Source organism: Engystomops pustulosus, chromosome 4 (assembly GCF_040894005.1).
Source record: "Engystomops pustulosus chromosome 4, aEngPut4.maternal, whole genome shotgun sequence".
Classification (NCBI taxonomy): Eukaryota; Metazoa; Chordata; class Amphibia; order Anura; family Leptodactylidae; genus Engystomops; species Engystomops pustulosus.
The window spans coordinates 219,034,622-219,048,819 of record NC_092414.1 but is presented as its reverse complement, the minus strand read 5'-3'; the positions used below and the strand labels follow the sequence as shown (position 1 = coordinate 219,048,819).

Here is a 14,198-nt window from a genome sequence, read left to right as displayed (position 1 = left end):
GTTCATGTATAAGGCGCACCGGACTATAAGGCGCACCTTTGATTTCTGAGAAAATCAAAGGATTTTTTTGTGCGCCTTATAGTCCGAAAAATACGGTATGACATGTAGTTCAAACCATTGCCTTTTAATGTAAATTCTTAACCAATCACCCTATATCCTCTGAAATCCAAAACTATAGGGTAAGGGGGAGTGTCACACTAGACGCCCATATCTTGGGATTTATTGTAATTAGAATGAGATTACAGAAGAGAACCAGAGCTACTGATCCAGAGATATTGACATAGTTGGGAATGCAGCTGCAGATAAAGATCCAACTATCAAAGATTTTTTTTTTAACTGGATTTATCTCCGGTTCTGTAGCTCCAAAAAAAAAAAAAAAAGAAACAAGTTAGGGTGAGGCTTATAGTGAGGGTTATAGATCAATTTCCAGGACAATCTGGACAGATCTGGACAACATTGGTAAAGATCTATTCAATTCAGAGCGAAAAATTCAACAAAGTTTATATGGAAGATTTACTTATCTCTTCATATGGTCTTAATATAAATGCCGCTTCATATCCCTGAAACCGCCGCCCTAGGCCCCGCCCTAACACGCCCACTGGTCTTGGGGATGGAGTAAGGGTGCAACCAATCGCAATTCCTGACTGTGTACCAGAAATTGCAGATTTTTCATCCCTTGTGTACAAGGAAAATGCAATACAAGACAAGACAAGGGCCCGTAAATGTGACCTTACATGAATGCTAAATACTTACTGATCCCTATCAGAATGGTTCCTCTTCACACCACATTAAGGACCAGTTCACATACAATATTATGTCTTCAGTTATTGTAAGCCAACGCAAGCTGTGGATGAGCAGATATAACAGGTACAAGTCTTCCACTATTCTTTTCCTATCTCTGGTCGCCTCTCCTGATTTTGGCTCACAATACCTGATGCAAATAACTGAAGACAGAACAGAGATGTGAACTGGACCTAACATGGTCCACATTCGATTTGTCCAAAAAAATCTGTTGTTCTTATGCCCATAGACATTGTCTACTTCTCTCTTCTCTGAATTCTAGGTAGAGATCACTTTGTGAACAGACAAAGATTGAAGCTGATGAAATATATAACAGAAGTGAATGCGGTTATAGATGATCTCTGTTCCCACCATCTACTGACCAGAAGACAATCTACAGATCTACAAGCAATGGCCAGATCTGAAGATAAGATGAAACTTCTCCTAGAAATATTCCAGGATGAGTCTGAATCTGTAAAGGATCAATTCTACATTTCTCTCTGGAGACACAACTACAAAGTCATCAACCACCTGGAAAAAACAGTTAATAGATCTGCAGCATCTTCTCTTATACGCTATGGTAGAACCTTCAAGTTAATCTTTCTGTAGTAGTAATCAAAATTATTCACCACTCGTTTAAAGTATTATTTCTAATCTCTTTCCACAGGATAGGGGATAAAATCTGATCATCACGACTTCTGAGACCCTAAAAGATCACTTAGGGGTCCCATACTACATACTTCAATAAAGCAGCGAGTCATGCCTCCATCCTGCCGCTCCATACAATATTACTGGAGTGTCGGAAAATTGGGAAGTTCACTGGGTAGGAGGTAGCCAAGTGCTGTGCCAGTTTCTGACTCCTCCCATAGAATTGAATGGAGTAGCAGGATGCATTATGGGTCTTCAGCATTGTTCAGAATTTGTTCAAGGGAGCCTACCAAGTATAAAAGTAGATTGGGTGGTAGGTGCATCTATAGGACATGCGGATAGCCCTTTTAAAGTCCCTAATATATACATTTTTTAAAAAGAGGCTACTGGGGTGTGGAGTAGCCGGAGCTGAGACTTCATATTGCGGCCACTCCATGCCCCAGTAGCCTCTTTGACCCTCCTACCAGATGTCTTTGGCGCGCAGCTCTGGCTTCGGAGCAGTGGACGCGCAGCTGCGGGCCTGTTGTTCTGCACATGCGCAGATGGCAGGTTTCTTGGATGAGCACCCGCCGAAGACATCTGGTAGGGGGGTCAAAGAGGCTACTGGGGCATTTATGTAACGGATTTGTGAATACAATTTGAATGGAAGTTTAGCGTAATGTTAACACAAGGTGTGAACATAGTGGGGCTCATTTACTAATGAGCACTCACACATGTTAACGTATATGTGGTGTAAACAATTTGTTCATACTACGTTCATGAAACCATTCATATTTAATTCAATGTAAATATAAGCAAAATGTGTGAACATAGTCTAACATTGCAGTTACATAGCATTTATGTAATTATGCTTTAAGTCAGCACAATGTAAATGTAATGTAAGTGCATAAACGCAGCCGAACATTGTGTTCACATTGCTCTTATGTAAAAACGCTAATTCACACTGTGGTTTAAATCATTGCAGTTATAATTCAGTTAATCTTTGTTAACTTGAAATAAACGCAACATACACCCGGGCTCCAGGTTAAAGGGTTATATTCTAGCCTGGAGGGGTATATTAGTGATGTGTCATTTGCAAACGAGCCGGCACAAAGAGCCGGCTCTTGTTTGCAAACGATGGGAGCTGGCTCCCCTCAGAGAGCCCATGGCTCCCTTAAACCCGCCCCTAACCGACTCACCATGCCCCCTTTAACCCAAGTCAGTGGGGTGACTGACTGGCCTGCGGCTCCCTATTATATATCTAATAGGGAGCCGTTCAGGAGCCAGAAGAGCCGTCTCTTCTTAGTGAGCGTAGCCTAATGAGCCAGCTCCCTAAGAAGAGCCGCAATTCCCATCACTAGGGTATACTCTGGTCTATGCTACTTTATACTCCCGGGTATCCTCTGGTCTAGGCCAAACTATAACCGCTATAACCTAGGACAGGTTTATTGTGGCCTACAAAGTCCACAGCAGTCAAAAAGAAGGCCGGCTATTCACAATACAGGTCTAGACACAATTATAGTGGGGGGCATTGATGTAAATTAGTCCAACTCCTACTCTCCTTCATAGAAAACTTAGTCTGATTACTATATGATGAAGAATCAGGAATTGTAATAAATCTGGTGCAGTGTAAGACGGTATAGTCTACCATTACCTTATGACACTATTGTAAAGGAACCTGTCAGCACAAATTTACTCAATATATCACTATGAATTTCTCGTGAAGCCTCTTCATGTTTCCTTCATGGCCCAGTGTGGTGGCATCACTCAGAAAATCTACTTTGAAGTGAGATGTAAATTGGCTGTAAAGCGTCACAGAGGAGGAGAGTTTAGATCTGTGGTCAGGATCTCCCGAGCTCTAAACACCCCTCTGCTGCGATTGACATCTTTGTGTCCATGGATATCACTAACAAGGTCTCTCGAAGACATTCATCACAGCAATATGGACGATGTGACTTCAATGCTGAGATCTCCTCCTCACCTAAATTTATACAACCCTTTACCTTTCACCTGATTAATTTTCTGTATGATGCCACTTAATTGGGCCACTAAAACCTTGATCTGGTAAGTATTAAACTTCTTGACAACATATCGGTGGTTTATAAGTCAATTTCTGCAACAGTTTCCCTTTAAATTACAAGGTGTTACAAAAACATAAACTTCTAACTTCTAATACTTTTTTATTTATGTTACGTCCCTCAGAGGGTTCTTTCCCACGTATGTTCGCGCCTCAAGGGGCATCATTTGATGATTACAGTTGGAGTTGGATCTCATCGGACACAAAGAATGTGACAATCTTAGGAAAACTCCAGCTTGACCCAAGGAAAGGTAACGTTTGATCATCTATATTGGACGGCTATAGTTCAGTTGGCTTAAAATAGGGACCACAACTCTACCTTAATTGTATATGTTTCCCAGGACTTCTGGCATCATTAAATATTGTAAGCTGTGCCGAAAGTCCTAAGGCAATTAATGGAACAAAATATTTGACAACCATGATTACACAGAATGAGTTAATGCCAAAACATGGGGGTCTCAGGGGGGAAGACTGGTTAATAAAACCCTCATTTAACCTCAATGACTGGCACTTTATTAAGATAACCAGTCACAGCTTTATAGACTTCTTTTTTAGCATCAATTAAAACCACCTCAAACACTTGTAAAACAATTTTAGCACCAAAACCTTAATGCACCAAATAACTGTATTATGACCAAGTGAACTCCCAGCTAGCAAGTGGGCCAGCCAAGCAAAACTGCACTTCTGTTCCTCCTTCCACCACCAGTACCTCCATGTACTTCTACAAGGAGCGCCAACCACCACCAGGGTGGAGCAAGAATAAGGCTTGATCCACACTATCCTTTAAACCTAAAAGGAAAATATCCAAACCTATGTCATTCAGGTGTACCCCATCAGGCCTCATTAAGTAACCATGCACCAAGCTATCTCTATGGCACCAACAATCATGGCACTTTTCCAGACTACCTGAGAAACAGAATTTACCAAGATAACCTCTGGATACTAGGCCAACATTTGATAAACTTCAGTGAGCATGAGGTTTTATAACTTTGTAAAGTTAAAACTTAACTCATTCCCCCAGTATGAACTATTAGTAGCACCAGCCCAAACATGGATCTATTTATCTCCACCACTTCAAGTAACACTTTGACCCACATAAGTCCCAGAATTACTCTCCTAAAGATGTCTACCTGCTGCAAACCCTGATGCCTTCCCCCAGCCAACAAGAAGCCCACAGGCCTGCCTGAAACATATAAGAATGGTAAAGATGCCAAAACATTGGTTGAGGGCATGAAGATCCTGATACTGCGGCTAAATTGATGGAGCAGGAATGACCTCACCATAGCCATTAAGTGTGGATCAGGTTCCAAGGGGAGGAGCATGTGAGCGGACGTGACTTTACGCCGCTCTCTCCCCCTTGGAGCTGTGGCAGGCGCGAAAATCCTTTGCAAGCCAAAACAAGCCATGCCACGTGGAAGGATCAGTGAAACCGAGCAGCGAGGCCGGATCCCGAACACAGACTGCTAAGTGCCTGTGGGGAACACAACTATCTGCTGGAGCTTTTCTGTCCCAAGATTCTGGAGGTCCGTGAGATTAAAGATGTACCAAGTTCACACTGCAGTGCAGGAGAAGCGTTCAGCGTCCGACATCGGAGGCGGGGAAGCTTATCCGGACTGAGGAGTGGAGGAGCGTTGCTTATCTGGACCTCGGGGAACAAAGCGGAGGAGCGACTAGGATTTATGACAGAAGACCATATTGGCGGTGCGGGAGAACTGTGACATTCATCTCCTCGACCAGGAAGAAGATAAATGTGCTGAAATATCTCTTCACTGTTGACTTTCCTACTTGTCTCCTTAGCCACTTAACATCCTTCCCGGAGATATTCTATAGCGTATTGCCTTCTCTCTGTATGTGTATCAGAGGAGCTGACTTTTTTTTTTCTATTACGTTCACCGGAGCCCTGTGCTTGGGCAATAAATCAAACAGGGTTGAACATAAGCACAAAAAGTGCATAAATCAGTCCTAGTGCCGGGTCGGTGACCTATGTAGTTGCAACCTCAGCGCGCTACAATTCTTGGACGGAGTTGGGACATCTCTAGTTAACGCTGGAATAGAGTTGAGTAGTGAGCGTTGACCTTGAGAGCTTAAAAGTGGCTATTTAATTTGTCTCAAAAACATATCACAAGGGTTTTATTTACTGCGAAATTTGCAAGTGTGTTATAATGACGAAGGCTAATATGAAAAAATCCAAAGGGCCGGTTGTGACTCCTAACCCCTCTCCCAACAAAACTCCAAAGAATGTAAACAGATATGATAAATTACGAGAAACAACAGCAGCTAAGCTAGATAAGTTTGCTCTGACACCTAAATCTAATAAATACTCAGATGATATGGTAAAGAAAAATAACAGTGAGCAGGACATAGGTATGGATCCCACGATAGAGCACTGTAACCAAACCCAGGCTGGGGAAAAGAGCAGAAAGAGGCGACAAATAGAGATGGATCAAGAAGTAGGCACAGAGGGACAGGATATACCCCAGGAAGTCCCTGATGAGGGTTTTAAAGAATTAGTAGGACAAACACTGGAGGGTACACCGTCATTAAATGAGATTATGGCAGCCATATTAAAAGGCAATGGTGCAGTTGTGGAACTAGCAAAACAGATAGGGGCATTTAAAGAGGAACTGGTCCTTATTAGAACGGATATGCAAAAACAGGAGTCCAGGATCGAACATGCTGAGACCAGGATATCTGACCTGGAGGACTCAGTACACCGTTTAAGGGAAGAGGTTAAAGATATGGATAGCATGGCCAAAAGTAACAAAATCAAATTGCTGGATCTAGAAAATAGTTCTAGGCGATCCAACATCAGATGTGCTGGTTTCCCAGAAAAGGTGGAAGGGGATCGCCCGGTGGCGTTTATACAAGAGTGGCTTTTAGGCACATTTGGGAAAGAGAATTTTGAGTTGGCGTCCATAGTTGAAAGGGCTCATCGAGTCCCAGCTAAAACTCCACCTGTGGGCGGAAACTCTAGGATTCTTTTGATAAAAATGTTATTGTCCCGGGATAGGGACAAGATATTACAATTAGCACGTCAGAAAGGGGAAATAGAATATAGTGGACATACTATTAAATTGTTTCCTGACTTTGCATTTGAGACGCAGCAAAAAAGAAGGACATTTGCTGAGGTTAAAAAAAAAACTGAGAGATAAGAATGTGCAATATTCTATGTTTTTTCCCGCAAAACTGCGCATTGTTTGGAATAATAAGTCTCTGTTCTTTGAGGATACTGAGAAAGTGCATGCATGGATAACCCAAAATGTACAATAAGTAAGGACTGATTATATGTAAATCTCTATGTGCTGGCCGCGGCTCCAGGGGGGGGGGGGGGGGAGAGGGATGCTAGGTATAGAAGGGAAATTGATTGGCAGCAGTTTCTCTATGGGATGTTTCAGGGTTGGGTTTTTTTTTTTTTTTTTTTTTTATTTTGGGTGTTTCCTTGCTCCTCTCTTCTCTCTTGTATGAAGAGCTTTATGTATATAGTGGGACGAATAGTGTATTCAAATGAAGAATAGCAATAACCAAATTAAAATATTATCATGGAATGTCCGTGGGTTAGGGACTAGAATTAAACGAATAAAGGTATTTGATCTTATAAATAGAAATAACCCTGACATTATAGCTCTACAGGAGACGCATTTAATCCGGGATAATGCGTCGACGTTTAGACAAAGATGGTTTGGTACTGTATATCATTCATGCAACTCATCATACTCACGTGGAGTGATGATAGCGTTCCATAAGAGAGTAAAATTTCAAGAAATATCTGTGAAATATGACATGGAGGGACGATATATATTTTTGTATTGTACTATCCAGGGTAGCAAATGGGTCATCGCTAATGTATATATACCCCCACCTTTTACTCCGCAGGTACTGTATGATTTACATGAATTTATGCTAAATATTGAAGATACTCCTTTGTTGGTAATTGGGGATTTCAATGCAGTTATGGATCCCAACAGGGATGTACACAGAGTGACAAAACCTATAAATGGGAACAGTAGATCTACTAGGTTACATCGTGTAAGCACAGAGTTTGGTTGGCAAGAGGCATGGAGAATAAAGCACCCGGAGGTGCAGGAGTTCTCGTGTTATTCTAAAACACATAAGGTTTTTTCAAGAATAGATATGACATTCACAAACGTAATGGGGCTACATTATGTTCTTAAAGTGGAATATGGAACTAGAGGAATATCGGACCATACTCAATGCATCACTGTAATCACAACTAAAAATGAATTTTTAGGATATAATTTTCGGATTGCTCCTATCTGGGTGGAGAGTTTGAATAACTTTGATAAAATGACCAGGCAGATTAAAGAATTTTTTGGAATGAATGAGGGCACAGTTAGCACGGCTTTATTATGGGATGCAAGTAAATCACATGTTCGGGGCTTATACAAATCAGAGATTGTAGGGTATAGAAGAAACATGAAAAAAAAAATAGAAGAAATAGAGGGTAAGGTAAAGCACAAGGAAAAATTATACAGGGATAGTCCTAGTGAGGAAAATAAATTAGAGTGGGAAAGGGAAGTGAGTAGATATAATGATATAAATCACATTCAAGCTTCAAGGAAATTATTTTTTCAGACACATAGATATCACACGGAAGCTAACAGACCAGGAAAGATGTTGGCCAAAATGATAAAAAATCAAAAGGATAGGAACCACATAAATGTTATAGAAAAAGAGGAAGGTAGGAGGGTCTATGACACAGAGGGTATTTTGGAGTGTTTTGTGGAGCACTTCCAGGAAACTTACACTTCCGGTTTGGAGATGACGACACATGATATTGGTGAATATTTACAGGGAATAAACCTACCTAAATTATCAACAATAGAGAGAGAGATGCTAGAAGCACCCATAACAAGGGAGGAAGTAACAACAATATTAACTCAAATGCCCCATGAGAAAGCCCCGGACCAGACGGGATTCCGGCTGAATTCTATAACAAATATAGGGATATTTTGGTGGAACGCATGATACAGGTATGGGAAGATGCACGAGTAGGAAAAATTTTGCCCCCCTCTATGCGTGAGGCACTAATCGTTTTGGTTCCTAAGCCAGATAAAGATGCCGCAAGATAACAAAATTCTTGCTAAATTTTTGGCCTTAAGATTAAAAAAGTGTATAAGAACATTAGTGCATGAAGATCAAAGGGGCTTCATGCCTGGAGCTTCTACAATGGATAATATAAGGCGACTATACTTGAATCTCCAATTTGCGTCATCTAACATGGGCGAGAGATCTATCCTTATGCTGGATGCCACAAAAGTGTTTGATACTCTCGAATGGCAATTCTTATGGCAAACCTTAGAAGCTATGGAGTTTGGGCCCAATTACTTAGCATAGTTGAAATTGTTATATAGGGACCCCATTGCTAGAGTATTGATAAATGGGAGAACCTCGAGGGCGATATCACTGTTTCGGGGGACACGACAAGGGTGCCCCCTTTCACCATTACTTTTTTCAATTGCACTCGAACCGGTAGCATCTAGAATCCGGCAGGACACAAGTATAGAAGGATTTATTCAAGGGAATAGTGAAGAAAAAATTTCTCTATACGCCGACGATTTATTGCTTTATTTGGGTAATCACAGTTCGGTTAGAAGAACATTTGAGATTTTCCATTTATTTCGTCAGATGTCCGGATTGAGTATAAATTGGAAAAAGTCAGCCTATATTCCGTTGGATGGTACAGGATGTAAACCTAACGATGTGCTAGTAATAGAGGGGGGCAAAACAATTAAGTACCTGGGGATATGCTTCTCCACTAAGGTATCGGACTACATAAAACTTAACGTTATCCCACTGATACAGAAACTTAGGGGGAAAATAAAAACATGGAAATCGATCTCGCTCAATATGATGGGCAGGATAGCGCTATTAAAGATGGTAATTCTACCTGCAGTGTTGTATGTACTCTACGCCTCACCTATACACATTCCAAAAAAAATCTTTAAAATAATTTAAAGTTTATTTCGAGACCTAGTGTGGCGCGGGAAACAACCCAGGATAAGGCTAGAAGTACTCAAACAGCCCCTCCAATATGGAGGAATGGCAGTCCCAGATATGAGACTATATTATCTGGCAGCACAGACCCAATATTTATTTAACTGGGATAAAAATCCACATAGCCACACGTTGAGAGCGTCATTGGGGGTCAATAATATAGAATATAATATACTTGAAATCTTAGAAATGGGGATAGAGAGGAACTATATGTTACAGTATCCAAATGAGACAGTTAAACTGATGTATATGATTTGGGCGGAAATTAGGAAGTTGTGCCAGGTAAAGGGCCAATTAGAATTTATGCCATTATGGGGAAATAACATCTTAAAGATCTCGACAGAAGTGTGCCCGAGGAAGTGGATTGCACATGGTATAAGATACACTAAGCAAATTCTAGAGGATGGAAGAATAAAAACTTTCGCTAAGTTGAGAGAGGAATTCGGATTGGAAGAAAATATGTGGTACAATTATCTCCAACTATATATGACATTTAAAGCGGGAGAGGATAAATGCAATATAGTGGAGACTCCATTAGTATTGAAATTAATATATGGTACAACATCTTCTAAAATTAAAATTGCTAAAATCTATAAAAGCCTGATCAATTACTATAGGGAGATAAGTGTTGACATTCTCCATAAAAAATGGATTAAAGAAATACCGGAAATGGCGAGAGACAAATGGGCCATGTTTCAGAGGGAACATCTAAAAGCTGCTCTAACCCCAACCCACAAGAAGATGCAATTTTTTATTTCCTACAGGTTATATTATACCCCCAAGAGACTTGCTAAATTCTATTGTCAGAGAGATTCTAGATGTAATAGATGTCAGATGATTATGGCGGATGACATACACGTATTTTGGCTTTGTGGAAAAATAAGAGGATTTTGGGAGAGAGTGGGACAAGAGATAAAAGATCTCTATAAGATAGAAGATATCCTCAAATTTGAAATATGTGTTCTGGGCCTGCTAGAAAAGAATAATTTACCGTTTAGCAACAATACAGCAGTGAAGAAACTTCTTCTAACAGCAAGATACAGTATTGTTAAAAATTGGTTGTTGGCAGAACCGCCCACAAAAGAAATGTGGATAAGTTTAACTAACAAAATACTCCAAATGGAAAGGTTAACTATGTATCAAAGGGGTAGGAAGAAGATGCAAAGATTTGATCAAATTTGGAGGATATGGAATGATAGACATTTTCCTGAGAAGGAAATATTCGATTAAAATGAAGATTAAGATCAATGAGTAGATAGTACATGATGCAGGTTAAAGTGAGAGAGGGGAAGGGAGGAGCAAGGAAGGGTTTTTTTTGTTTTTTTTTTCAGGGGGGGGGGGCGTTCGGTGGGTTGGGGCCGATGGGTGGTGGGCGTATACTAACTACTTCAAGACCAGGTAGGAAATTAGTAGTGAATTATTATGCGGGTTGCTACGGCCAGACACAAGAGATATAAAGAACATTTATGTAATGTTTAATTTATGTGGATGACGCATACGCCCAGTGATATGTAAAAATGGTTGTTATGGTATCACTATTGCGATAATTGTCAATAATTTTATTTTTTGCAATAAAATATTTAAAATTTAAAAAAAAAAAAAGTGTGTATCAGGTTCCACAAGAGCTGTGGAAAAAATTAAATCTCCACAGCCACTGTCGGGTAGAAATGTCGAAATGAGAGAGAGTGTCAGCCAAAACATTAGAAACCCCTGGAACATGCTTGGCACAGAAATGAATATTGTATTCCAAACACCCAAGGAACAGATGAGGCAGTAGGGACAAAACACGGAGAGAAGAAGACAACAGTTGGATAATACAAAAACAACCTCCTAATTTATCTGTCCGAAGAGAAATCTTCCTGTTGAAAAAAGAAGAGCCCCAAATCTCTACAACCACCAGTATTCAAAAAAAAAAAGCTCCAACAATGTCAATTTATGTGAAAGGCCTGGATCTGGCATGGAGGTTGGCAACAGCTCAGCACACCATTATCACCAAAAATCAAACCAAGGTTCAAGCCTTGCCATTGTAAGACATTAAAGACTGGTGCCACACATGGGCACATTGGGCCTAATTATCAGGGCTTCTGCACCATACCTTGAAATAATTGCAAATGCTAGCTTATAGGTGGCTGGCTGGGTGGGGGGGGGGGGAGTGGGCCAGCGTTGGGCATTCCTGTCCCCAAGCCTGCATGCTTGTTGCAGCTGGCAACTACACACCTAGCAGAGCCTCTTGATGTATGCCGGATGCTCGGCGGGGCTATCATTTGCCTGCGCACATGTCTCTGAAAATAATCACCAACCTTAACACCTCATCCAAGTCCAGCTGGAGTGACAAGCACCTCTTAAAATCCTTATCATTCCTGCCTCCATGAGATTTATACAAGGAGTGTATAACAGCATGGTAAAGAAAAAGTTTGGAACAACACTCCGAATGCTTCTGTCTCATCACATAGCCCAAAACAGAGAAGCCTGAAGACTTTTTGTCTTTGCCATCCTCGGTTTTCTGTCCTGGAGGCCAGCCATCAATACAATGTGCTTCCGGTCCACAGTGTGCTGGTCAACTGAGAACAGGGACCAAATATCACTAAATGCATTGGCCAGATCTTTTTTTCCTTATTCCGGTGTCCGAGTGAGAGTCGAGCGGGTTAACACTTCAATAAACACTGTAAATAACAGCAAGCAGTTGGGCAGATGAGGCCGATGTAGGAGCAACCATATAGGAAGAAGAGTGTGGTGGTAGAAAATGGTCTAGCAAAACCTTAAAGAAATCCACTAAATCAAAGCCCGCAGAAGATCCCCCACACCCAAGCATTGAGGAGGAGCAGCTGGGTAAGGAACCACGGGAGATGAACCTGGTGCTACAGCCAATGGAGATTAAACCAGTGTGGACACCCAGGGTGGGTCTCCACCAATCCAGGTGCACCACATGTCAATATAAACTCTTTAAAAGGGTTATCATCACCTTGATAGTTATCTCTTAACCAAAATGAGTGGCAGAGGTTGCCAAACACTTTCTGACACCCTAAAAGAATTGAATGGAGTGGCAGGACACATTGTCAACAGCCACTTTATTCCATTAGGAGATATGGAAAATATTGGTAAATTTTCTCAGCTAGAAATGAGCAAATTCAATTGGACAATGTAGGTTTGAATCTGAATTTCACTAAAAATTTGATTGAACATGATTTCCCAAAATTTCCCTAGACTGTTAAAAAGTAGATTTCCTCCTCAACTAAGTCATCCTGGGGCAATGGGTCCTTCTGGTGCTGAACAAAAGCTGCAGTTCCCATGGAGAGTCCAGTACCTCTCCTATAAGTCTTGGAGCAGGCGAAACACATCCCCCCATGGCTGCCTTTTTTTTGGGAGACTCTTAGAGGGGCATTTATTAAATCTAGTGCAGGGTGGTGCTGGAACCGTCCTATATTGGAATGTAAGTTTGTGGATTGCATTGTCCCATTCTTGGCACAGGGACGAGGTTCCAGGCCTTGCTCAAAAAATCTCCAGAATGTCAGATAGGGCTTCCACGACATCTTCGTCTTACCGCCTTGAATCTCAGTCCCAGCAATAGATTGTTATCTACTAAATCAGGTTTTCCCCATAATTTCTGTACACATCACATTGCTCAAACAGATGCAGGCTGTGGTTTACACTGTTCAATGTCTGAGGGTACAGATAAAGGGGAGAGTCTTAGGCCTCTTTTGCGGGAAAAACCATGGGAACGTTCACTGCATTCAGTGACTCCTCCTCCACACCCACCTGTCGTGGCGTTTCACAAGTAATTGTGATTATTTCAGGGCTTCTAAGTCATGTCCCCAATGTGAACAGAACCAGAAAAAAGGTTACATCTCTATTCAGTAGATGGTACACATGCTTGGACTTTCACCACCACATCCGTAATTTGGGCCTAGGCCAAAACAGAAGGATCAGCATTGAGTTCCAGACACTATGGTAGCCGGAGTGTGAGCTGTTTATCCTTCTCCACGCCTCCTCTCTAATGCATATGGGAAGGCTACCATAGTGTCTGGAACCCAATGATGTACGGAAGACGTAGTGATGTCACCTACAACCAAGTCTGCTACTAATACTTTTCTACAAACCTAATAAACCTACAAAAAACTCAGCAGGATGATAGAAAATGCCAAGCACATTTATATACAGTACACAGAAGACATCACTAAAATAAACCTGATAAATAAAGAAAACTCAATTCTCATAATAAATCCTTTATTTTCTCAGGGAAAGAAGGAATCTTACAAGATCAGAAATCAATGGAGTTGAAGTTAAGGGAAGTCCTGGTGAAGGCTCTGAAGACACTGAAGGACTCAAGTTTTCATAGATTCAAACAATATCTGGGTGTCTGGGAGGTCAGAAAACAATATGAGAATATCCCAACATATGAGCTGCAGGGGAACGATCCAGAACAAGTCGCTGGTCTGATTGTTGACTATTACAGATTTGCCTATGGGGCTGAGGTGACCCTGCAAATCCTAGAGGACATAAATGAGACCAAAGTCCGGGAAGAACTGCAGCACGACCTGGGAGAAGGTAAGTTACAGTAATGTTACAGTAAAGATCCCCGGCAGAGTCCCCCTTTTACAGAAATGTCCACCGGCAGAGTTCCACTTTACAGAAATGTCCACTGGCAGAGTTCCACTTTACAGAAATGTCCACTGGCAGAGTCCCCCTTTACAGAAATGTC

The 14,198-nt window shown here is 41.3% G+C and overlaps 1 protein-coding gene across 4 annotated transcripts in view; it reads left to right on the top strand.

The window, feature by feature from the left end:
- The window catches only part of LOC140128360 (uncharacterized), a 179,872-nt gene that overhangs the window by 116,853 nt on the left and 48,821 nt on the right, over positions 1–14,198 (top strand). For 3 of the 4 annotated variants that reach the window (XM_072150007.1, XM_072150008.1, XM_072150006.1), the window contains exons 5-7: positions 1,064–1,360; positions 3,610–3,735; positions 13,736–14,044. In XM_072150007.1, the coding sequence (XP_072006108.1) occupies positions 1,064–1,360; positions 3,610–3,735; positions 13,736–14,044 (732 nt within the window). The remainder of the gene's footprint in view (positions 1–1,063; positions 1,361–3,609; positions 3,736–13,735; positions 14,045–14,198) is intronic. The other variant, XM_072150009.1, reaches the window with a different exon arrangement.